This window comes from Hypomesus nipponensis, chromosome 9, assembly GCF_054491055.1.
Source record: "Hypomesus nipponensis isolate SF chromosome 9, ASM5449105v1, whole genome shotgun sequence".
NCBI lineage: Eukaryota > Metazoa > Chordata > Actinopteri > Osmeriformes > Osmeridae > Hypomesus > Hypomesus nipponensis.
Genome location: NC_140369.1, coordinates 18410999 through 18437541, shown reverse-complemented (window position 1 = coordinate 18437541; position 26543 = coordinate 18410999). Strand labels below are relative to the sequence as shown.

Here is a 26543-nt window from a genome sequence, read left to right as displayed (position 1 = left end):
CCTCCAGGACACCAGCAGCATCCTGCACACTGTGTGTGGATGTCTCTGTGTGTGTTTGTCTGTGCCACTATATTGTGTGAAGTGGATGAGAAGTGCTTTTTTCTCTTTTTTTTCAATTCTTTGAAAGGTTGTCTTCTGTAAGACCCGGTTAAAAATTACGACCTCACTTTTAGCTCTCCAAAAAACACATTTGCAAATGAGATTTTTTGCTGAAGACCACATTTACATAGCCAATGGGTCCCATTTGCTTTGCAATGCTATTGGATAAATGTGGTCTTAAAAAGAAAAAGGAATTAGCAATAAAAGAGCTAAAAGTTATGTAATTTTACAACACAGGGTTTTACAGGGTTAAAGTGAACTATTCACCCTGATAATCTAAAAATTCCCACATCTTTTACAAGTTTCCATCATCGAGTGTCTTTTACCTAGTAACAATTAACTCAAAAGTACATGTTGAATGAACGGGGACTTTTGAGAGTTATTGATTCAGTATACACACACATTCCTACACTTGTACACCACAGTACTGTTGTGTACAACATGAACCGTCAGGCTTTTCCTGAATAAGTGAGCAGTAGTGACCTTGGGTTTTAATTCTTAATGTACTTCCTTGTAGGGTGAATTTGGGTAATCTGGGATTCACCCAATAGAGGTTATGAGAAAGGGACTTTCACTATATTACTGGATATAGTTACTATATTAGTGAATATATTTACTATATTACTGAAATTCTAATGAGTAACTAGTTTCCATATTTTCTTGACTGCTCAGGGGATAGTAATATCACACAATTAATTATTTATTCCCTTTATGATCCAGAAGAGGGGAAAATGCACTCAGGAAAAACCATGTGCATTATTATAAAATACGATGAAAAAATATTAGACACTAGCAGCTATAACGTATTAGAATAAAAGGCATCTACTGTGGAATTTAATACAAAATAATTGCTAAGTATGTAAATCTTCTTAAAAGCAGATGGCATGGATTGCTGTTGCAGTAGGATAAAGATATATAGAAAAAGACACATTGCTATTAATATATGTTTAATAGAAAAGGATGGGTATAGAATAATATGTAGTTAGAGTGTAAGTAGATTCAGAAATGCAACGACTTAATCCCGCAACCACACCTGGATTTAAACATCTCCATAATTAAAGAACTTTGACTTTTTCGACGCCCTCGTTACATTCCTAGAGGATCCGGTTGAAAATCTTCCAAAATCAACCAAGCTGCTCTGCTACAAACATCCCTTCTCTCTGGTCATCCGTCGCATGTCTGACGCGTCATCAGGATACCGTCGCTCCAGCTACCATCAACCCTGGAAATATCGCGAGACATCTGCACTCCAGATTGGGATTACCGCACTCTTGGCTGGATACACTTTCGTGGAGTGGATTCTAGTCTCTGCGGGGTGGACTTTAATGTCTTGCGACCTGTACAAAGATTCACCCCACAATCATGGGACAAATTTGAACTTTTCAACACTCGATCCATCAACAATAGATCCACACTGATGGAAAAACACATCAGAGAGAAAGGACTTGACTTCATGTGTCTGACTGAAACTTGGCACCAGCAAGACGTTTACTAGGCCCTAAATGAAGCCTGCCCCCCCGGCTACAGTTACTTAAGGCAGCTTGCAGCACTGGCTGCGGTGGTGGCGGTGGTGGCCTTATCTGTCATCCACCGACAGGACCTGGAGTTGTCCCCCACCTCGCTGCCTGCAACATCTTCCTGCAAGTGTCTGGCATTTAAAAGTAATCCCCCCTTTCCCATGACTGTTCTCCTTATCTACCGGCCGATCTAAGGTTGTGTCAATAGGGCTGCCCTTTCCTTCCTCCCACACCAAACCAAAGCTACAGATCTACTTCAGAAAGCTGGAAAACATCGATGCGGATGCCCTGGACCTTCAACTTTCAGTTCCGCCTGCCAACCTTCAACTTCTCTCCGCTGGCTCTACTGACTTTCTGTTGCTCACTCCGTGGATTTTTACAATCAGCCCCTGAGCAGTCTTCCGGACCTCCATGCCCCCTTAACGTCTAGGTCAGTCTCATTCAAGCCCTCAGCACCCTGGTACTCTCACACCTCTCTGCCACTGCTGTCCTGCCCCTCCCAATTGCCGACCCACCACTTGAGATTGGCCAGCCCTTCTGCTCTTTTTCTGATACCACACAGGAAGTGGAGGACGTCATAAAAAAAATGAAGCCAGCCACCTGTGCCCTGGAACCTTTCCCTTCAGCCCTGCTAAAGGCCAACATCTCTGCCGTCTCTCCATTCATCACCAAGATCATAAACCACTCCCTCCTGGTCGACCATATCCCATCTGCATTAAAAACTGCTGTCATCAGAACTCTACAAAAATAAACACTCTGGATCCAGAAGTTCTCTCCAACTACAGACCCATTTCCAATCTTCCTATCCTATCAAAGGTTTTGGAAAAAACTGTTGCAGCACAACTCCATGATCACCTCAACCAAAATAACCTGTTTGAAAAGTTTCAGTTTGGTTTCCGCCCTGGCCATAGCACTGAAACAGCCTTGGTCAAGGTCACCAACGACCTCCTGATGGCAGTAGAAACTGGTTCCCAATCTTTACTCATCTTCCTGGACCTAACAGCTGCTTTTGATACAGTAGATCACAACATCCTCCTCCACCGCCTGCAATACACCATTGGACTCAGAAAATGTTGACAACTGGTTTATCTCATACCTCACCGGCAGAACCGACAACAACGTCACATGCGATGTCCTTCAGGGCTCTGTAACCTCAGGGCACGGTATATCATTCCATTGTTACGCTGATGACACACAGCTTTACCTCAGGACAACCCCCACTTCTTCTGCTCCCCTGCCAACATCCACACTGACCACCTGCCTGGAGGAGATAGAGGCATGGATGAAGCTCAACTTTCTTCAATTGAATAGTTCCAAAACAGAAGCCATCTTAGTTGGCACACAACATCAGTTCTGCCTTTCCACCATCAAGAGTATCACCTTCTCTGGCCAAAACATCCCCCTTTCTGCTTCTGTCACCAATTTGGGTGTTAAAATGGACCCTTAGCTCACCTTTGACACAGACATCGAACACCTTTGTAAAACATCATTCTACCACCTCAAGAACATCGGCAAACTCCATCCAACACTCACCCTAGCAGATGCAGAGAAGCTTGTCCACGCCTTTGTCTCCTCCAGGCTGAACTATTGTAATGAACTCCTCATCGGGATCTCTGGCAAGAGCATCCAGAGACTGCAATACATTCAAAACAGCGCTGCCAAGATCCTGATGAGGGTGCGCAAATACAATCATATCACCCCCATCCTGAAAATTCTTTACTGGCTCCCTGTCCCATTCAGAATCTAATATAAGATTCTCCCTCCTCTCCCACCAGTGCCTTCACGGACATGCCCCGATTTACCTACAGGAACTCCTCACCCCCCAGATCTCCTCACGCACCCTCCGATCTGCAACCCTACACACCCTTAAAGCCCCTACAACCAAGCTATGCAGCTTGGGTGATAGGGCCTTTGCGTCTGCTGCGCATAGGCTGTGGAACGCCCTCCCTGACCATCTTAGGGCGCCTCAGACAAGAAGGAAACCGAAAAGCATATCTTTAAAAAAAAGCTTTTCACTAAATGTGTTTTATAGGTTTTGCTTTTAGTTATTTATTGATTATCTTTTTTTAAATGTTAATTATTAAACTTTGATTCTTTTTCATTTGTATTACTATATGCTTTGCAGCACTCGGAGATTGCTTTAAATATAGTGTCTTTGTATTTCCAACATTCTACTGTATGACTGCATGTGCTGTCAATCCATCCTATTCCCGTCAAGGGACCCCACCCCCTTTTTGTGTATTGTCACTTGTTCTCGTCAACTATTTTCAGTTTTCATTACCAGCATTGTTTAAAGCTCTGGATTGTGTCATTCACATTCACTGTCAATCAGATCAGTGTTTTCCCGTAAGGTTAAGTTACTTGGTTTCGTTAACTGTCAAGTGTTGCTAATCTAGGTGGAGATGATAAGAAGGTTAAATGCCAGACCAAGTTATTTGTTGTTTATTGACAAGAAATGATGCAATCAAACAACGAATACAACACACCATTGTTCGTTTTCTCTACCTTGTGAAGCAAAACTGGTAACATCGACTGGTATCACTGATCTACACTAAGACATCAATGGTCTTCAAGCTAAAGTATTTTACTGTCAGATGCTCAGAACAACACAGGGTCAGACTGGGCAATGAAATTCTTTGGACAAGACAACGCAAGGCAGCCTGGCACAGCATGACATATAAGTACTCAGGTCATAGGTTACACCTATGATAAGCTAACATATGATATATTTAAGAGGTTTAGTATATTATATGTTGATTTCTGATGATGTCAGGGGAAGGGGGGAGGATGATGTCCAGGGGAAGGGGGAGGATGATGTCCAGGGGAAGGGGGAGGATGATGTCCAGGGGAAGGGGGGCGGAATATCCAAGAGGGGGGAGGGCATCCAAGGGTGGACACAATACCCAGTGGAGGGACAGACCATCCCAAGGTCTGATGACGTCCGAGAGCAAAGGGTTACATCCTCCACCGCCATGTCTTGTAATAATGACACTTTTACTTTCAAGAGTTGTGAGGCCCATTGTGTTACCATTTAGCCTCCCCTGACAGCATGCTGATTTATTGCATTCCTCCTCACACCAAAAGGTACATTTGACAGTATATGGTACAACCTTCACAGACTTAGAAACATCCTGGTGCATAAGTTCATCGCCACAGTTCTTATTGAAGCGTTGATTACATTTGGAATATTCAGCATGGTCAGCATTGTCATTACACATTTAGTAAATCGGAGGTATGGATTGTTCTTTAAACAGACACATAGAACATATACAATAGCAGCATAGATTAGCAGTATATATTCCATTCATCCACATTACACAACTATATAAACAATGTACATCATGGGACTTTTCATCATCATACCATTTACTCTCAGGAAGTAAATTATTTTCCACTCCAATGCTGACACACCTTGCTGATAATGCAAAGTAAAAAACATTTAGTGTCATATAAAGAACAAGTCACATGATAGGTGTGGGTGAAAGGGATATTAAATAATGACGAATAAGAACATAATTTTGAACACATATCCAGAAGTTAAAGCCGGAGCGAGAAAAGTCTTTGCTGAGTTTTCTTGGTGGTCATGATATTGTGGCCCTCCTCCACACAGGGTTCGGGAAAAGTTTTATCTTCCAGCTAGCTCCGTTAGTGGTGAAGGAGTTGGATAGGGTGAACTCTAGCAATTGGTTATGGCAGATCCAGAGTGGCTCTGGGCAGAACTTCAACAGAGTACCCGCCTTCAAGGAAGTTAACGATTGTCAATGGAGTGAGCCCAGACTCTCTGTACAAATGAAATGTACGAGAGTCTGGTAGGACTAGGCTACTTTTGTTCCGTCCGTGTGTCCCACAAGTGCAGACTTTTTTTCTCACAATATGCCTTAATCAATTTGCATGTTTAACTTATTTTTTCGAAAAATACAGTACTTCATTTCAAAGAATGTATTAATTTATATGATAAAGTTAAATAAAATAAAATGAAAAAATTTTGCTTTCATTGTTTTCAAAAGCCATTTGGTTAATTGACATAAAATAAGGCCTAAACTAAGCAGTGCGTCTTGACAAGTTTTGTCAATTACATCTACATCAAGTCTCTCCTGCACCCTTACACCCCCACCCGTCACATACGGTCTTCTTCAGACAACCGCCTGGTGGTCCCACCGCTCAAGACCGCCCAGTCCCAACACAAGCTCTTTTCCTGTCTGGCCTCCAATGGTGGAACCAGCTCCACACCTCCATCAGGGACACTGACTGTCTCCCCACCTTCAAGAAAAGGCTCAAGACGCACTTGTTCTGGGAGTACAACGGCACTTAGGAATGCTTGGCTTGACCTGATGTTAGTTTCCTCCAGGATCACAATTACTCTTTTTGAGTGACTTGTTGCTCTTGTAGGTTAGTTATAACAAAGTTAACTCTTGTACTCGCTGTGAAATATTTTACTGTTGATTGTTCTTCTACAGGTACAGTCTTGCACTTTTTGTGGTTCATGTTGTTTTAATTTGTAACTTGTATAACTGCATGCTCTTATGGGTGTTCCCTTTGGCACTTGTTTTTATAACAATGTATGCTTCATGTTTTGGCTGCTTGCAATGTTTGGGACTACCTCGTTGATATGATCAGTGACCTATGCTCTTTTGTAAAGCTCTATCTTTGAAGTCGCTTTGGATAAAAGCGTCTGCTAAATGCATCTGCTAACTTAACCCGTGAGGTTAAGTTACTTGGTTTTGTTTTCTGTGTTGCTAATCTAGGTGGAGGTGATAAGAATGTTAAATGCCAGACCAAGTTCAGAAATGATGCAATCAAACAATGAATACAACACACCATTGTTCGTTTTCTATAGGCCTACTCTGTAAAGCGAAACTGGTAACATCAATTGGTTTCACTGATCTAGACTGAGACATCAATGGTGTTCAACTTCAAATCTTTTATTGTCAGATGCACAGAACAACACAGGGTCAGACTGGGCACTGAAATTCTTTGGACAAGACAACGCAAAGCAACCTGGCACAGCATGACATGTGTTGCAGCCTGCGGACGCCTCACATGGTGAAAATGTGACTTTCTGGGTATTCATAGATGCCACCTACGTCACTTCCAAACAGACCGCTGCCATATTTAGTACCGATCTCGCTCAAAATGGACGCACACACTGCTGATTTAAATGATGAAGAAAGACAACGATATGTCGAAAAAGTGTCCATTTTAGGCTCCGATCCTTATTTGTTACCCCCAGTTTTCTTTTGTCCCTTATTATCTGCCCCACGCTTGCCTCAATTGGCTTTCCATTACATCTATATTTACCTTGTACATAATCCCTCCCCATACAGCGAGGACAGCTTGAAGGCGTTCAAAAGTACCGATGCCTATTGATATGCTGTGGCTGGATGGGTGCAAGAGGCAGGGACTGTCATCATGGCACACTGCACTTGTATGGCAGGGCTGGGAGAGGTTTGCTCCCACGCCGCAGCACTAACGTTCTCACTCCTTGCCGCTGTTGAGCGCAGAGAGGGACAGGCATGCACAGAAAAAGCATGTGCATGGGAAGAGCCCAATAAAAATATGATGAGCTGTCAAACATCTTCGTTCAAAATATAGATAAAGCTAAAAAGCAAGACGAGCACCATCACGTTAAACCATCCACTGATGAGCTCAAGCAGTTTTTTGAACAGCTCCGCCACAAGTGAAAAGCAGGAGGTCATTCCCCCCAAAAGTGCCATTTTGTCAGTTGTGGAAGGCCATTCTATCCGACACATGCCAAAGCTTGAACAGTTGGACATGCCACCACCTCTTCCAACTCTGTACTCAAGCTCCAGGCTTGAATTGGATTTGCCCGCACTGCTGGAGGAGGCTGCAAGGATTTTTGAGGGGCTGCATCTCACTCCGGAGCAGGTAAGATATGAAAAACACTTCTTTAATAGTGGTTCACTCCATTGCACTACTGTACCTCACTCATTGCACTACTGTACCTGACCCATTGCACTACTGTACCTCACTGTGCTTCGCCATCAGGCTCCTGTATGGTCATTGACATAGTCACTAATTGTCCTCTCAGTTACTTACACACGGTCACTCTCAGCTGCTGGTTGCACTATCTGTAATTTTGCACTATTGTAATGTACTCCACCTAGGTTAGAATAGCTTATAAGGTTGTAATAGGCTTTATGTGCATGTAGGGTTAGTATAGTGTATTATTTATTGTTATCTGTATATTTAGGAAGTTTTAGTATTAGGGTTAGTATAGTGGATTATTTATTGCTATCTGTATATTTAGGAAGTTTCACTTATTTAAGATCAGCATATATGTAAATTATGTTCTGTGTACTTATATGTTATGCCAGGTGCTTGCGTTGTCTTGTCTTAAGTATTTCAGTGCCCAGTCTGACCTTGTGTTGTTCTGTGTTCCTGACAAATAAAAGACTTGATCTTGAACTTGGTTCTCAAAATGTTTATTGTCATTCCTGTTGAAGAAAGTGTTTTGTCCGTCTCTTCATAAACGGAGTGACTAAGTTCAGTTGAGTTCTGGATTTTAATAAGTATTTATCAATCTGCAGATTGGGAGAGAAAACCAGACCTCTGACAATAAATGACAACACAACACCAGGCTTAGGTCTCAATCAAGTCTCTCTCTACTCTGAAGGACAGAGGACCATCTTTTATAGGGCACAAGAATGTAAACATAGATAGTGACAGTCAGGCAGAAATGACGTTACAACAGTCTCAGAGAAAGAGATTTACAGCTCCCAACACATGACCACTCAAACTACAGAGTTCATAGTTGGAGCTCTCCTTGTAGTCAAGGACCATTTAGCCAGTACTTTCTCCTGATCTCAAACATCTATTAACCCTGACACATAGACACAATCTACTCTTATTAATAGCAAGCTTACATGAGAACATACTAACTAGTATCCAATGACTAGTTCTCTTGATTAGTGAATAATGTAAGCACACAGGAAATCTAAATTTCTTCCACATTCCCCACCCACCAAGGGTGAGACTTGTCAAGCTCCACTTGTACCACATCATGCTTTTGTAAAAATTACCATTACAACTCTTTTGAGGATTCAGTTATTTTTGGAGTGTCTGTTAGTTGAGGAGAGGACAAGAGAGCAGAGAAAGTCCAGGGTATGGTTTGAGCAGAGAGCAGGGAGAGATACCGCATCAGCATTTCACGAGGCAGCCAGGACAAAGAACTCTTCATCGCTGATAAAGAGAGTTTGCTATCCCCAGTCTTCTCACTTCTCAACAGCAGCAACCAGGTATACAGTTTAGAACGTAAGACATATTAATCAAGCCTTTTTCTTGCAATTCCGTCATGAATACACTCCAGGAATTATATGTGATGTAACAGTGTCATAGTATATTTGGGATGATGAAGGCTAGTTGTTTCTGCAAAAAAGTTCGAAATGTCATTGCTGACAGACTTGCATGTTTTGATCAGATGGGGTCTGCAAAATGAAGACACTGCCAGGGAGTCATACCTGAAGGCCATGCGAGATCTCCATGTGAACTTTAGCATTACAGCATCGGGGCTCATTATCAATCCGGACCTACCATGGCTAGGAGCATCACCAGATGGTGTGGTGACCTGTGATTGCCATGGAACTGGTATGCTTGAAATAAAGTGTCCTTTTAATGCTAATGGCCGTGCTCTCAGGGAATGTGTCAGCGACCCACTTTAAGTGGTTTTTGGCTCACTTTTTGAGCCAACTGCACAACATATTGCAGGCATTTCTAACGGCTGAGTTGGCACTAAAGATGGCGGCGCAAAGCTACAGTGACGTCATGTGAATCAAATGAATTATACATATTTGGAAACTAAAAACTCCTGAATACGCATCTGTTTAAATCACTCAGTTATCTTTATTACAATTGAAGTTACATCATTTAAAAGTTGACCTGTGTCAAAAAAGTGATATGGGAGAAACTGCATTCAAAGATTCCATTCCTTTTCATATTTCAATTTGACATGGCTTGAAAATCTTGCTAGCTGATATGTATTTCTGATGATGTCAGGGGAAGGGGGACGGATGATGTCCAGGGGAAGGGGGGCGGAATATCCAAGGGGGGGCATCCAAGGGAGGACACAATACCCAGTGGAGGGACAGACCATCCCAAGGTCTGATGACGTCCAAGAGCATCCAGTCTCCAGCCTAAGGGGGTGGAGAATATTTTAGCAGCTAGTTCTTCGAAAAAATAATTTTGATTATCACATTCCAATTCAGAACCATATCTTGGCCCCTGTCAAATCAATGTGCAGCCCCTTTACAGTTATTTTAAAGACTTAAGTCGTCCCTACACTTCCCTATATAAAGGACACATTTAAAGTCCCTGTAAAGTGTTTTTTCTGTCTTAACACATTAAACATGTTAGAAATATATTGCTTCAACACGTTACAAAGACTGAACTATGTAGTCAGGGCAGGACTTAGGGTGGTGGGGGCTCGAGTCATTTTCGGGCCCTACCTTCTATACATGACTTAAATAGAACACAATGATACATACACAAACAATGTATTACAGCTACATGATTCTGGATACGTTGAGAATAAAATAGACAATTGACAATTGTCTAAACACATTAAACATGTTAGAAATGTATTGTTTCAACACATTACAAAGATTGTGAACTATGTAGTCAGGGCAGGACTTAGGGTGGTGGGGGCTTGAGTCATTTTCGGGCCCTACCTTCTATACATGACTTAAATAGAACACAATGATACATACATAAGCAATGTATTACAGCTACATGATTCTGGATACACTGAGAATAAAATAGACAATTGACAATTGTCTAAACACATTAAACATGTTAGAAATGTATTGCTTCAACACATTACAAAGATTGTGAACTATGTAGTCAGGGCAGGACTTAGGGCAATGGGGGCCCCTGGGCATGGGTCATTTTCGAGCCCTACCTTCTATACATGACTTTAAATAAATGATACATACACAAGCTATGTATTAGAGCTACACAGTTCTGGATAAATTACAATTACAAAATAACAATTTATGTTAATTGCTGAAGTCAAGTTAGGCGTGTGCTTCTGCGGAGTGGCATTGTTGGATGATTTTGGACACCTCGGAGGGCATTATCCCACTTATATCATGGTCATTTGCCAACATTTTTTTTACACAGTGCTAATACATTATGCGTTGTGTTGTGAGGAGTGTGACAAGTTAAACTGAAAATGTAAACTTTTATTCAAAATGTAAACTGTGTGGATATCATTGGGCTTTGTGTGGCTGCAGTCAGATGAGATCAACATAAGGTTTTAGCCTGGAATACGCTTTTTGATGTTTTTATGCGTTTTGCAATAGAACGTTTTCAACGTTAGCCAACTCTGATATCTCTAGTCCGCTCAGCTCATGAAACCCATACCGGCTTTCCTTAATAGAAAGGTAATGTTATGCTAGCAAGATTCAAAGGCAATAATATTGTGTATGGTTAACAAACAGTAAATATGATTTGACAGTATCTTTGACAAGAAGACTGTATAGTCAGCCAGCTGTGTCATTGTCCCGAAATCAATATCAAGAATTTCACAAATAAATTATCGGCCATATAGGCCTACTAGATTAGGCTAGGCCGCAGCCTGTGGAAGCTAATTGAATAGCGTCAAATCCATGCAGGCTTGTACACAAACTCATCACGTTCTATCTGAGCCTGCTACAAAGAGTCACAAACATCAGCACCGTGGTCGTGGACAGCTCAAGGTGGACAGAGATCATAGCCTTTGACGGGGCCATTGAAACCAATCAGCTGCCTCTCTCCGCTGTTGATTATGGAATTTGGTTCCAGATGGAGCGGGAGAACGCAAATCTACGTGCACCAGCCACCGAGAACGTCAAACAACGTTGCAAAGAATGCCAGCTTGAATTTGCGAAGCAAATGAAACGTCTGCCTACCAACGTGCAGCAACTCCAGTCTCTCGGGGCCTAGAGTCCATCTATGGTGCATAAAGATGACAACCAACGCACTCCCCAAATATACCAGATATCACTGACACATCAAACAAGGAGTTGGATGCCCCCAAGAAAAATGCCCCACTACGAACACACATCACCTAGCACCAGAGCATTACGGGCATGACAAAACCATCAGGCAGTGCTACACTTGAAAAGAAAATCATAAATATACATTGTGAGAAACGAGGTCGAATCTACAGAGGTTGAACTCACAAGTGAGAACCCACAGAGGCAGACTCTACAATAGAACCCACAGAGGTTGACTCCACAGAGTTAGAACCCACAAAGGCAGACTCTACAATAGAACGCACAGATGTTAACTCTACAGAGTTAAAACCCAGAAAGGCAGACTCTCCAAAGTAGAACCCACAGAGGTAGACTACAGCACACTATTGTAATGTAGATTTACTTGAATGCCCTCACTGATAATGGAAGATAAATAAAACGTTTTAGCATAAAGTGTAGCAGCTTCACTAACGAGTTAACATCACATGAAACCTCTCTCTCTTCAGGCCTGTCAATACATCCTCCAAAAGTAACATCCTTCTTTTCAAACCCCACACACACACACACTGAACATGTACAGTGTGTTTCATATATCCAACATGAACAAATTAACTATTACAAAACACATGATTATGGCATGTATGTGTTATCAGCAAACGGGCTCTCTTCAGGACAAGCTGGTGTTTGGGCCATAACATCAGCTACATCTCGTGTCCCTTGATGACTTTGTCGCCCCTCTAGGAGTTCCGAAGCGCACTCTGCGCCTCCTTGGGTCATCATCACAATAAGTCTGTACTCTCGAACCTCGGCTCTGCCCTCCGGGTGCATGGCTTCTGCCCCTCCCCGATCTGCACATGAGGGGATCCACATTTCCAAGCCACATCTGTGGTGCCTCTCAGTACTGCTACTGCTATTATTTGATTATTCACTTATCTGTCTCTCGTATACCAGACACTCTTGGAAGAAAGTCTCAATCTTCAGCGCACGTGTCACCAGCTAAGCTATCCATTTAGTCCGGACAATTCCACCGCTGTCACCAATGTAGCCGAGCTTTTTGTAGATTCAATCGAGATAACTTTATGTGGTTCTGTGGACAATAAACATGGACATGGTCTCTACGCACAACTTGTATTGTTCTGCCACTTCTCTCTCAAACATAGCATTCGAACTCCACAGAGAGAGACCGTCCTAATCAAAAACCCTAAAACAATAACACAATAACAATAAAGGCTCTGTAGCTATAGTATAACTTCTCTCAACTGAGAGGTTTCACAATAAAACAGCTGCCTTTTTATCAACCTATTATTTTATTTTTTTTGTCTTTTCTCCTTTTTTTTATTGCAAGAAGAAGTGTACAGACATTCAAGAATATATATATATATATATATATATATATGAACATAATATACTTTTACAGTCAGATACAATATAAAGACAATATTGAAGTAAAAAGACAAAAGAAAAGATCAATGATAACATTATTATAAGGTTACAGGGGTGACAGAAAAGAAGCTAATATATAGGTTCCAAAAATGTTTTTAAATTATAAAAAGGCAGAGACGTCACAGGCTTTGTGGGCAAAGCTTGTCTACATTGTATGCTTTTCGGCTGTGCAATGGCACTTGTCACCCCACATACTGTGTCATCTTTAAATGTGAATACAAAAGTGCAGAGGATGCTATGCAAAACACTGTGGAGAACATATTGCCAAACAAATAATATATGCCATACAAAAATTATAGTACATATGAACATGTTCCTTTAGCGGATTCAAATGTATAAGCATAAAAGTTACTGGGTCACAGCTTTTTTTTATTATTAACTTTTGTTTATTGATCATCATTCTTTTTCCCACAAATTGACAATTTGAAAGTGCTCATGTTGACATGCAGTAGAAAAAACATCAGCATCCACACCGAAACCACAAGACAAACAGACTGTTTGGTCATATTCCACATAGTAAACAATAAAATCCAATACATTTGACTAAATACATAATAAATTACAACACCTTTGACTAACTAAAAGCTGGAAAAATGTTTTTTTTCCATCTTTGTTTTTGTATTATTAGACACATTATTTGTTAAATGATTTAAAATTCCTATTTATTCAATTAAAGATTAAATACATGCTCAACCAAACACACAATAAATACTTAATTTTGTATTTATAGATGAGTGGTTTGGAGCCTCTGACTCCTGGTGACCATAATAAGAAACAGGCAAAGACTGGTACTAGAGGAATAGATGAAAGAGAGAATGAAGGAATGAAGCAGATTTTCACAGCATCCTGCTCTTTACCCTTTCAAATATCTGGTTAACCTTGGCAGCAGGAACACAACCTTCTCTCAGAATGGTGATAGTACCTGAGGTGGAAAAGAGGACTTGAACAAAGCATTCCCTTAAGGTTGTGTGAGTACCTATTATGTTTGTGAAGTAAGGATGAACTAACTTGAATAGTGTACATACCTTCATCAATCTTCAAGCAGTTGACTACAGTGGAGGCTACCACCTCATTGGACTCCCCATCACACAGAACACCCTGGATCTTATGTCCTAGTCGGCTACAGCAAACACAGACAGAACCACATTTAGTCATGGATCAAATTATGAACCAGCTAGCCGATTTAATGCAATGGTGTGACACCATTGCTCTGAGAGGTTAAAATAAGGCACTGCACAGCAGCTTGTTTTACTAGATGGACTGGATCTTCAAACTAGGAATGGAGAACTGGGAAGCGTCTGGTGGGTATTGCCTTAAGAGTTTTTGTCATCCACCAACACATTTTTCACACAGATAATGATTTAACATATTTTTTGTTTTGTGTGTTTTGCATGAACAGTATAATAAACTCACCTAATGACCATATCATGATGTGTACTGTCCACTTCTCCACTAGGATTGGCCGAGGTTATGGCAAGAGGACCGGTGATGTCACACAGATGTCGGTTCACAGTATGGTCTGGGACTCTAATCATGATGCTGTCCCTGGTACCCACACGATCGTAAGCTGCGCCCACACCTACACAAGCACATGCAAACAGCAGAAAATTCTTAGTATAGAATGTTTTAAGAAACCAAATATCATTCATGGATATTCAGAGAACTGTACACCACTTTAGATTAGTACTTGTTTGAACTTGTCTGAGACACACTCTTCCTCTGAATGCCCATGTACATCAAATCTTATGTAATTTAATATACTCCATACCCAGTTTTGAGAGCCAGTCTCCCTTGCTGACTATACAGCTTATTCCCCCGGGGTAGACATTTCTCATGAACTCCCAGAGCAGAGGGCTGAAGGGGGGCTTAGTAGCCATCAGCTGCTCTATACTGGAGATGCAAATACAGATCGGCTTCTCTGCTGGACGTTCCTAAAATAGGTCACATAGACACTTTAATTTGTTAAAATGTTTCAAAGACACAAGGGTCATCTGGCTTATCACTAAATGTCAGTTGTGTAATGAGAGGATTGTATTGATTATTATGGTACAAAATGTTTTACACATCTAACACAATATGTAATTGTCTCTACTCCTCACAAACAGTATGTAATTACTTTATCCACCAGTTTGCACCAATTTCATGATGCTTCTATGTCATCATCCCTGCAAAACTTACCTTAATGGAGTAGATTTTCTCGATGGCCTGTGGGTTTTTACAGGATACAGCCAGAGCATAGACAGTGTCAGTGGGGATGCCACAAACTCCACCCTCATCCAATAACTTGGCAATCTTTAGGACACTGCTAGTCAGACGAGAGTCAGCCACCTCACATGGCAGCACTGGAGCATTCTCCTTCTTTTCATACTGATAGAAGAAGAAATATAAGATAAGAAAGTCACGGTTTAATAAACACTAGAGGACCTTTTATCATCCGATAAACCACTTGCTGGTCTTCAGACAAGTGCCTCACCTTGAGAAGTGGAGGGCCCATTGGGAGCAGTCTCTGGGCAAATATGTTGTTAACCAGGCATGCCAGCCCTCCATACAGACATATCATTGAGAACACTGCCAGCATAGCAACTGCAAGAATGACAACAATTTGTTTCCAGAATCAGAGTGGCAGTTGCAAATTCATTATGTATAACTGTCAAACCAATGTGTTATGTGGTGTGTGATAGATTAGAAGTGTTCCATACTCTCCAGTTGGTAAGGCAGCGTTTTGAGGGTGGAGAGAAGGAAGCAGACCAGGATCACTTCCATGATGGTGGTCAGGAGCAGCAATATCAAATTCCTGTAAGCAGCTGATAGAGGAAGACATGGAGGGAGTATGAAATGGTAAATAGTACTAAACTTCTAAAAAATCTTGGTCTGTTGTTTTGTCTGTTTGGTTTACTGGTTAGCAGGGTAGATTGTTGTTCTGTTTGTCTACTGTTCTGTCCAACTGTCTGTTCATGTGTATGTCCTCTGTCTTAAATCAAATAAATCGAAAATTACACTCACCAATCAGCATGAGGAAAGCATTGACTATCAGGAGAGCAATGGCTCCAACTGTAAAGCCATGTACTGCGTCTTCAGATAGCTTGAGCAGGTGGCCTGGAAGAGGTTGTAAAGAGGTAGAAAAGTCTTGTTGCATAGGATCTTACGAGAAGAATTCATCACTGTATATTTCAATACATGGTTTTAGGAGATTTAAGGCTATTACAAAACTTTCCCTACAAGAACAATATTATTATCAATGACAATTTATTGATATATGTTGATATATTTATATTATGTCATTATGTAAGACCATACCTGCAAACCTGAACCATGTCCAGGTGGCCCATACAGCTACATAGAAGGATGGAATGACTGACCCAAATCTCAGGCCACCCCTGACCTGAAGCCTGCTAATGTAGAGCTGGATGATGGCTCCAGAGATCAGCACCCAGGGGATGGTCAGATGGAGGAACGAGTTGTTCTGACTTGAGAAACTGGTATGGAGGGCTGACAGTGCTGCCACCCCATTGGTCAGGTAAAATAGAGCATCTGGGATCTGGTTAGGGATGGAGTGGGGCTGGGTTTCACCCTGTTTTCCGCCCAGAGCTGCCCTCAGTCGCTCACTGGACACAGGCTGTGACCCAACAGGAATCAGGGTCTTCTCTGCAATAGTGTTGATGAGACGACAGAAGGTTCCATAGAGAGAGGCTGCGGTAAAGAGAGAGCAGGCTACCCCGAAGAAGATGTAGTAACCCTGAAGGGGCATCTGGGGGATGGTGGAGATAGAGAGAAGGAGGAATAGAAGATTGTGGATCAACTCCAGGGTGTCAGTGTTCAGGCTCACCAGGATCAAAACCAGGGCTGATGCAACAAAGAACCAGTCTCCCACCATCGGTGACCGGCCAGCCTCATTTGCGACGTCGTTCACAATCAGAGTTGATGCCACAAACTCTTCCCACGACTTGATCAGCCAGTACGAGGCATGGAGGCCAAATTTGGTGGTGTGATACCCATCGAGGCGCAGGTGAGCATAGTAGGAAGAGAAAAGCTGGGCAGTGGAGACAATGGAGATCCAGACGGCCCCGAGAGCAAAGGACGACACATACCCAAAGCTATAGAAGGCCAGAATGAAGGATGATACAGTATCACAGAAGAACCCTAGTGCCATTGGCTCGGCATACTTTGTGTTCTTCTTTTTCTCCTGTCCCAAACTTTGGACACTGCCAGCATTGGATGTTCCTAGGAGGAGCACATTGAAGAGAGGTGTGCCAAAGCCCTTAAGGATCAATCGTTGGCCCAGGCCTTTGACAAGCAGCGCTGCAGAGCCATACATGGCAAAAAGGAGGATCAGAAGCTCAAGGAAACCAGAGACCACAAGGGCCCAGCCGGCTACAAACCCAACCGCTTCAAAGATTAAAGTAGCTGTGATGGCCCCAAATATAAAGGGCATGATGTAGTTGACGGTAGCAGAACAGAAGGCAAGTAGGAAGGAGAGGAGGATGTAAGGGACCAGGCCTGATATAGCAGTCTCTTTGATTGGCAGAGAGGACAGCCAGACTGAAGTAGCTAAGGTGGAGTTCAGAAGGGCAGGGGTCATGGACACATTGGTAATTATGTTGGGGAACACAGGCATATTGTTCATCAGGCCAGTGTCTGTGGACACATTGAGAGTTGTGTTGACAGGTAACAGGGTTGTGTTGCTTAGTTGGTCCCTGGCTCCAAGGAATATGCGTGTGGCACCGTAACTGGCCCACAGGCTGGCGTAACCAATGAAGGCTGTCCCACTAAGGTGATCATATTTGCGGAAAGAGAGAAAACCAGCCACCAACTGGCATATGCCACCAATCAGGATGAGGTGCACACCTGCAATGCAAACACCAGGTTAGTCCTCTTAAATACGGCCAAGTGTAAAACAATATAGCATTCCTGCATTCACAATACACTAGAAGTAGAATAAGAGCAGAATGTTTATGTAGTGAGTAGGTAAAATAAGTTATCAAAATCTTGAAAATGTCGACGTTTTCTCAGATCTTAAAAGCTGGGGGCATGTCCGTTGAGGTCGCCCAAACCCCACCCTCACAGAAGGTGCTCAACTGTTAAATATCGCTATAGCAAAAGGGTTAGACTCTACAACAAAAACTCTACAACTCTACAACAAAAATTGATGCCCCTACCGGGAATTGTTTTAATAATTCAGTTAATTAAACATTTTAAATAGACTTCCGCAATTGACATCAATTATGTTATTTTGTTTACTTGTTTGTTCAGAATCGTGATCTTTATTTTATTCTCAATGTATCCAGAATCATGTAGCTGTAGTACATTGCTTGTGAATGTATCATTTTGTTCTATTTAAGTCATGTATAGAAGGTAGGGCCCGAAAATGACTCAAGCCCCCACCGCCCTAAGTCCTGCCCTGACTACATAGTTCACAGTCTTTGTAACGTGTTGAAGCAATATATTTCTAACATGTCTAATGTGTTTAGACAAAAAACACTTTACAGGGACTTTAAATGTTTCCTTTATATAGGGAAGTGAAGGGACGACTTAAGTCTTTAAAATAACTGTAAAGGGTAAGCATATTGATTTTACAGGGGCCCAATAAATGGTTCTGAATCTGAATGTGATAATTAACTTTAAATTCTTTTTTAGAAGAACTACCTGCTAAAATGTTCTCCACCCCCTTAGGCGGGATGCCAGTGTGTTCCGTCTGAAAGTTCTGGAGAAGGACAAGGAATGCACTGATCCCATTGGCTAACATGCCCATAACTCCCGGCTCGCCATAGAAACTGGCTGGAAATTCTGACAATGACATGATGAAACGATTGTCAAGCTTCTGATCTTGTTTAACTGAAAAAGACAAAATATAAGGCCACAGGAAGTCAAGTCAGTTTATTACACATATAAAAACAGCCTATGGTGACCAAAGTGCTGTACAAAATCATCAAATAAAGCAAAACAACAGACAAACAACACAATTACTATAAGCACGAGTGACCCTAAACTGACTCAAAAGCCAAAGAATAAAAAAATATTTTTTTAAGACGAGACTTAAATGTCTCAGTGAAGTGGGACGACCTGGTAAAAATTGAGAGTTTATTCCACAGAGTAATGGCCACAACTGAAAAGGGCCCTTTTGTTTTTTATCCGAGTCTGTGGAATGGCTAAAAGTAACTGGTTTGATGATCTAAGGGGCCTGGAAGTGTGATACAACATAACAAGATCTGACAAGCATCCTGAAGAAAGGACAACATATTAAGTGATGACTCAAATTTCTGGCCAGTTCTGTAATATGAATGATGTTCCAAAATAAGCTGGACAGTAGTTCTACATTCAAGGCTGAGAGTGATCAATCATTACCTTACCTAAGATTCTAGTCATTGCCCAGAATTCCTGTCTCTTTCAGTATAACATTGAAATGTGCATATTGTAGCTGTATCTACAATATGGAGTTAAAATAGAGTTGGGCTTAAAATAGGTTTCTGATAACTACTGTTAAACGTTATACCCAGACCATACAAACAGACACCATAATGCCACTTATATCATAGTTGATCAACTAAATCACCCAAAACAATGATGATAGCGCCCTCTACATCTCTATGTGAAAATAATGAAAACACAAACATTTGCTAAATTGGAATTACAATTTAAGAGGGTGAATTATGAAAAATACCCTCTTCCAAAAAATCACACTTTTTCGTACACACTTTCCCTTTCTCCCTCAGAATGAACAGTTAGTCCCAGTTAAACTCCTTGCAGTGCTAAGTCATAGGTGTGCTGTGGGGTTTCACACCCTTTATGTAAAGGAGGGAGATGCCTCTTTTCCATCCATTCCAATGGGTGGCTTAGAGCCTCAGAAAAAGTAGTTTTTGCTTCTGCCGTCAGACAGTTTAATACCTCGGACATCTGAGTTGCCACAGTCCAAGTGTGGGACGACAAGCTTCTCTACAGACAGGTACTGTTTGTGTTGCTCTTATTAAACGTTGAAATAAAACTGGAGTACAGGACTAAGGACAGGACAGAAACAGAAGAGAGAGTAGAGAGGGGTTTTCTAAACCACACTGAATGACATGTCACAGATAAAGACAATATGATGTACTCACTGGGAGACAGAAAAACACACGAAGAGCCTGTTAAATAATAGAGTAGGCACTTACCTATTGAGGATGCTCTTTGAGCTGAAGTTTGGAATCAAAAGGAAAGTTTATGATAAATATGCTGATCTCTGAGTAGGGAGAGGAGGGCGGAGTTACATAAATCCCCGGTGATCTCGACCACCCCCTTAGCCCCAGCCCCACCCCTTCTTCTCAGAGTCATGAGATCTTCACACCTCAGGCAATCAACTTCCTCCTGTGAGGGTGATGGGGACAATGAGGGTGATGAAGGTTCTGAGGAATGATTGAGAAATTCTTTACAATTTTGTTTGGATTTTTTTGTGGGTGTGTATCCATGGCCTTTGTCTGTACAGAGTATAAAAGGCAGGATCTCACCTGAGATTTATAACATCACCTTAAGCATCCAACCAATTTCAAGACTCCAGACTTTGGCATCGCAATAAGTCTTACTTGAGAACACCGAGGACAAAGTGAAAAGTGAGGAGAAACTGACTGAAGCCAAAACAGACAGAAAAAAAATCACACTTAAAACATCTACAATAGATACTGCAGATCAACATGCTTTCTAAAGTACAGGTAAGCATCTATTGTTGAAATCCATTGTTGATTACATAATGTGTTTTATTTATATTTATACCAAATCCTTACAAAAACAGAGTTAATGTACAAAAAGGGTTTCTATTGTATTGCCTGTGAACTTCAGTTTTGGTTTCAGTTTCTTAATGATGGATAAGTAATTGTAGTAAATGTGTTTATAAGCCGCGTGTTGATAAGAGTTTTCCTCGTACACCTGGTATGACTACAGTCTTAGCCTCTGTCACTATTTCTGACATCTGTTTGCTCTGCTGAAACACATTGATGAGTTGTGCCAGTCAACAGCAGTAAAGGCTTAGACACAATAATGTAAAATGAAACAAATAAACAGGTAAAAAACAGGTGTTATTATTATTATAAATTTAAAAACTCTGAGTATTATTGGCCTTAATTTTTCAAGAAACCTAAAAAAAATCCTAACAAAAAACAAAGTTCTTGTTGAAAGCCAGTCTTGTGACTCTGAAGTACTGAAGGGTCTTCCTGTGCTGATGAAGACAATGTGTGGTTGTTCCAAAGCCTCTAATGACACACCTGTCAGCATTTTTGAAGGGAACCGAAGGACACTTTTCTCATCTTCCCTGTTTTGATTAATTTCCAAGCACAGAGAGACGTGAAAAATATTTAAAACTATGTTCAATCAATATTGTGATGTTCTTTATCAGCTTACTCTCCCATTCTGTCTTTCTAATCCTCTCTCACATTTTCTCTCACAATTTCTCTCTCTGCTCTTTGTCACTCGTTCTCTCTTTTTCAGAGAACCATCAGGCCAGTGTACTCTATGAGAGGACTCCACAAGTCAGCCCTGGACGGTAAACTGAACTCGCCTGTCTATTCTCTCCCCTGCTTTTCCTCAGTGTGAAAGAATGACTGTCACTGTTTGCTTCAAATGAATCTTTAAGTCTTTCTTCTACACTCGGCTGTAAGAAAGCTGTGCTTTGACAGTCAATATTAGTCTAATCTTTACATACATCAATGTTGGTTCTGCACCTCAACTTTGACTTGAGACGAGTAAATGTGCTGGGTATGTTTTAAACATTCCTCGCGACTATGCTCCCTCTCGTATGTTAAACAGTTGTCAAATGATCCCTCCAGGCATTTGATATAACCTACAAGGCTGCCAACTCTCACGCATTGGCCACGAGACACACGCATTTCAACCAATCACAATCTCACACTCACGCTGAAAAGGCAACGCCAACCAAGTAGCCCTGTCAACGTTGTAAACAGTAAAGGACGAGGCGCAGGTTCACGGAGTGAAGCAGCATAGAGGGAACAGTGAAACTAGGCAAACAGCCGTGAAAATTCGCCTGGTTGGGGGGGGGGGGGGGGGGGAGGAATCTACTAACTAACAGCATAAATTCAAATTCACAAATTTTTTTTATGTTTACTCTCCCTTCCCCTCTTTCCCTCTCCTCTTCAGTGAAGGAGCACTCAGCCCCAGAGGAAACAGTGACAGCCAGCTTTGGGAAATTCATCCAGGGAGTGCAGAACCATCAACTTTCCTCCACCCTCCTCCATCGCAGTAAAAGGATGGTGCTGGACAGTATCGGAGTGGGAATCCTGGGAAGCACAACAGACGTGTTCCAGTTGGCCCTTAAACACTGCCAGGTGAGGTGACAGATAGACAGACAAACAGGCAGATCAATTTGTCAATCAATCCGTGGTAGATGAGTGACGGAATGGTTTGAGCTGGAACCAAAGACTTTAAATAAAGCATTTAAATGCAACTGCACTTTTTTTGATCTTCTGTCTTCTCTCTCTTCCCTCAGCTCATGTACGCCCCTGATCATGTCAGCTCTGTGTTCGGACGCAGGGGCACCAGACTTTCACCGACGTTGGCAGCTTTTGTCAATGGAGTGGCAGTGAGTAGAAACCAAAAATAACGACATTTTAGTTTTTTCGAGGTTAATTAGGGTTCATGGAAAAGCATTAAAAGAAACAATCCAATGATCACTGCAACCATACCTCTACCGATTTTCCAGTGGTGGAATATTTACAATGTGAGCTGATGTTCCAAAAAGCTTTGCAATTGGTTGTTATTTGACGTAAACATTGTGACAGGTGTGACAGGAAATCTTTTTCTACAGATTTTAAATGGTTTGAGTGCCAACCAAACCACCACCATGTCTGAAAATGTCACAAACATATATTGATACGAGATTGATGCCTCAAATACGTTTCATAATCTTTAAGTATAATATTCAGCAACTTGAGGAGGCATACCTCATATTCCAATATGTCTACACAATCAAAGTGCCTATATATTTAGGACAAACATGACTCCACATCACACAGGAATATCTTCTTTGTCTATCTGTACATGTGCATCCCCTTGAAAAAGGTCAGTCATATTATCAATTTTAAACCCGGTGTCATTCAAACTCTGTCAGTCTAGCCTGTTATGCTAGAGGCATACATTGTTCGTCAAATCCTCCACCAGCATACACACCCAGGCAAAAAAAGGTATAATTCTCCAGAAACATCACAGTAATGACAGATTAGAAAACTTACCTCACCAGCAAACCCTCACAAGTCCCTTTCATACAGGTGACTACAAGGCACAAGGTCATCCTTGCCATTGTGACCGTTCCCTACCCATGGCAGACCTAGAACAAATCTGGGCAGAGGCTGTGTGCCATCTTCGTCTCAGGACAACCTTAGCCACTGTCTGGGAAGTCTGCCAGTTTACATACCCTTGACAGGTCCAATTAAAACCAACCTACCTTCTCCAGTCTGCAATTAAGACCTATGATGATGAGTGTTGATCTGCTGACACAACACATTTAATGCACCAACTCATCCCTCCCTCCCCTACTCCATTCCCTTCTTTGGAATTCCCAAGTTACAATGTCAAAAACATACAGTATTCACAACATGAAAGTCTCACTCTCACCTTCTTTTTCTATATTTGGCCTGCAGGGGAAGATTGGGCATTTGATAACTGAGAAATATAATGTTAGGCGAGGAACCACAGGGCTGTTTGAACACAGAGAAACTGACAAAAAGATCAAAGTACAGAGTAGTACTGTGTTCACAACATTGTTCCCTGGTGCTGTTTAATCCCATTAACTAGTCGTGCTGAATTGGTTAAACTCATTCCTTAGTATAACCATTTTTCCATGTCATCAAACTGCAAATTTTTCTCTGGTATTGCCAGCTTAAGCAACATCAATAGGGTGATTAATTGCATTGTCAAGTTGTTCTGTTTTTGGGGCATAACTGGCTAAGGTGGTGTTAATGACAGGTGATCAATTGTGTGCATGGTTAGAAGATCCAAGATCAATTACCGGAGTGGGTAGAAGCATTCATAAGATGCGTGATGAGTCATCACTGATGACTCCTGTGACACTTCGTTCCAGTCTTCAAACTTTGAAGCTTTCGAAACTAAAGCGTTCCCCATGACGTTTACAATGATGAAGCCAAATCGATATCCACTGTTAACCGCAAACACAATGTTTCCTCCTGTCTGTCTCCAGGCTCACTCTATGGACTTTGACGACACCTGGCATCCTGCCACCCACCCCTCAGGTGCTGTACTTCCTGCTCTGATGGCACTCAGCGACATGTTGCCCAAAGGCAGCAAGCCTAGTGGACTGGATTTCCTGGTGGCCTTTAACATAGGGATTGAGATTCAGGGACGACTGATGAGGTTCTCCAGCGAGGCACATAACATCCCTAAGAGGTGAGTCCGAGTGTCTACGTCCAAAACCCTTATTGCTAAAATATTCTGTCACCCAAAGACCTATAAGACTCAGCTTAATCTGCATGGCAGTCAGTCAAGTGTCATAAATGTCCTGAAAACAAGTACCGAGTGTCCAGCCTGTGCAGTGCAGTGCATTGGAGTCTAGACAGGAAGGTTTGTGTAGTGTCCCTGTTGATCTTGAGTGGAGTCTTTAACTAATGTTAATATGGGGTAAAGACTGTGTGATATCCCTACGCCCAGAAACTAACTATATACGACACTTAACTACACTTATTTGCCTGCACTGGGAGAGGCTGTATGCATCACCCCATCAGATTTGCCTCCAGAAATGACATTGTGTTTACACACAGTCAATTGACTAACATAACCCTCTCTCCATTTATTTGGTTTATGAAAATAAACCACAGTGAAAATCTGTTATTTCCTTTCCATGCCCCTAAAATAATCTTCCTTGTGCATTTATGCACAGTGCCTTTAGAGCAGAGCATGATGTTAATTTGGTACAGTGGACATCTGTATTCACAAAGATGATGGACTGACATGCTGACACACCAAAGACAAACCTTTCCAAACCTGCAAAATAGTCATCGTTTTAGAATGGGTAGCTCCGTAATATGACCTAACTTCTTTCTCTCTCTTTCTGCTCCTCTTTCACCCTCTCGCCACCACACCCAGGTTTCACCCCCCCAGTGTGGTGGGCACCATGGGCAGTGCTGCTGCCTGTGCCCGCCTTCTGTCTCTGGAGCCCACACAGTGTAGCCACGCTCTTGCCATTGCCGCATCTCTGTCAGGCGCTCCAATGGCTAATGCTGCCACCCAGTCCAAACCATTCCACATTGGCAACGCTGCACGGCTGGGCCTGGAGGCTGCCCTCTTGGCCTCCAGGGGGCTTGAGGCCAGTCCGCAAGTCCTAGATGCCGTCCCTGGCGTTGCTGGCTTTAGCGCCTTCTATGAAGACTATGTCCCCCAACCTTTAATCTCCCCAGAGGAGGAAGAATATCACAGCTTCTTGCTGGAGGAACAGGATATAGCGTTCAAACGTTTCCCTGCCCACCTTGGGATGCACTGGGTTGCCGATGCTGCTGCCTCGGTCCACAAAATGCTAATGGGAGTGGGATCAGGCCCTATGGCCACTGGCATGGTTCAAGACATCTTACTCAAAGTCCCCCACTCCAAATACATAAACAGGCCCTTCCCAGAATCTGAGCACCAGGCACGTCACTCCTTCCAGTTTAATGCCTGTAGCGCCCTGCTAGATGGGGAGGTGACTGTACAATCCTTCTCACCTTCTGCTCTCCACCGCCCGGAACTGAGCGACCTTCTAGGCAGAGTCCGCGTAGAGCATCCCCACGATAACCCTGCCAACTTTGATCTTATGTATGCTGAGGTCCAGGTAACCCTAGTGGGTGGGGATGTGCTGAAGGGGCGGTGTGACACCTTTTATGGTCACTGGCGCAATCCACTGACCAATGAGAGCCTGAAAAGAAAGTTCCGGAACAACGCAGGGGCTGTGCTTTCTGAAGAGGAGGTGGAGCATCTCATTGAAACAGTGGAGGATCTGGAGAGGCTGGGGGACTGCACTCCTCTACTCTGCCATATGCTGTAAGACTGGCCTAGGCTAGAGTTAGGGCTAGTGCCAGTGCAAGGGCTATAGGGGATGGACACAGCTACAGTGGTAGAGCAATTGACTGGCATACCAAAAGGTTGGAGGTTCAAATTTCCCCCTCTATTTTGCTTCAGATGATAGTATCTGATACATGAATACTTAAATTACATTAAAGAGTGCTAAAGAGCTTGGTGATGGTTGTGGTACAGCATATGTCTGAACTTTCCTTATAGCATTTTAAACTTCAGATTTAATGTACAATAAACTGTAGCATTATACTGTATATATATACTATATATCACAATATATTTTTTTGTACGACTGTGGACGTACTCCACATGTGAGTGGTGGAAAATCTGTAACATTAATAAGACTTTGATATCTATGTTGTGTATTGGTTCTAATAAAGATTAGAAATTGTTTTCAATATTTTGTTTGATTTTCTTTTAGAATTGTGGGCCAAACACATTCCTATTTGTATGTCCATTCACAGGTTTACCACCAAAACTA

The 26543-nt window shown here is 42.1% G+C and overlaps 2 protein-coding genes across 3 annotated transcripts; one reads left to right on the top strand and one right to left on the bottom strand.

Moving 5' to 3' along the window:
* Window positions 1–13866: 13866 nt before the first annotated feature.
* LOC146273369 (uncharacterized) lies at window positions 13867–18827 on the bottom strand. Of its 2 annotated transcripts, XM_084705917.1 has the most exons (11): window positions 18674–18827; window positions 17660–17875; window positions 16328–17569; window positions 16034–16126; window positions 15730–15834; window positions 15504–15613; window positions 15209–15397; window positions 14799–14961; window positions 14444–14609; window positions 14056–14150; window positions 13867–13952 (listed from the first exon to the last, which is right to left on the bottom strand). In XM_084705917.1, the coding sequence occupies exons 1-11, from the start codon at window positions 18825–18827 to the stop codon at window positions 13867–13869; spliced, it is 2619 nt and encodes an 872-aa protein (XP_084562043.1). The 2 variants fall into 2 exon arrangements, with proteins under 2 accessions (XP_084562043.1, XP_084562042.1); XM_084705916.1 differs by having other exon boundaries at window positions 16328–17875.
* A 1861-nt stretch (window positions 18828–20688) lies between these two features.
* irg1l (immunoresponsive gene 1, like) lies at window positions 20689–26427 on the top strand. Its single transcript, XM_084705981.1, has 6 exons — window positions 20689–20706; window positions 21479–21533; window positions 22145–22332; window positions 22494–22586; window positions 24201–24406; window positions 25103–26427. Exons 1-6 carry the CDS (start codon window positions 20689–20691, stop codon window positions 26031–26033), a joined length of 1491 nt encoding a protein of 496 aa, XP_084562107.1. The 3' UTR covers window positions 26034–26427.
* The last annotated feature ends 116 nt before the right edge of the window (window positions 26428–26543 follow it).

Bases quoted from the DNA above. Each gene is read 5' to 3' on its own strand.
- LOC146273369 (XM_084705916.1), bottom strand. From the start codon at position 18,827: ATGTCATTGTCAGAATTTCCAGCCAGTTTCTATGGCGAGCCGGGAGTT. The intron at 17,876-18,673 runs GTAGTTCTTCTA...TTTGCATTGCAG, and splicing joins GGTGGAGAACATTTTAGCAG to GTGTGCACCTCATCCTGATT. The intron at 15,835-16,033 runs GTGAGTGTAATT...TTCCTCTATCAG, and splicing joins TGCTTTCCTCATGCTGATTG to CTGCTTACAGGAATTTGATA.
- irg1l (XM_084705981.1), top strand. The intron at 21,534-22,144 runs GTAAACTGAACT...TCTCCTCTTCAG, and splicing joins CCACAAGTCAGCCCTGGACG to TGAAGGAGCACTCAGCCCCA. The intron at 22,333-22,493 runs GTGAGGTGACAG...CTCTTCCCTCAG, and splicing joins TGGCCCTTAAACACTGCCAG to CTCATGTACGCCCCTGATCA.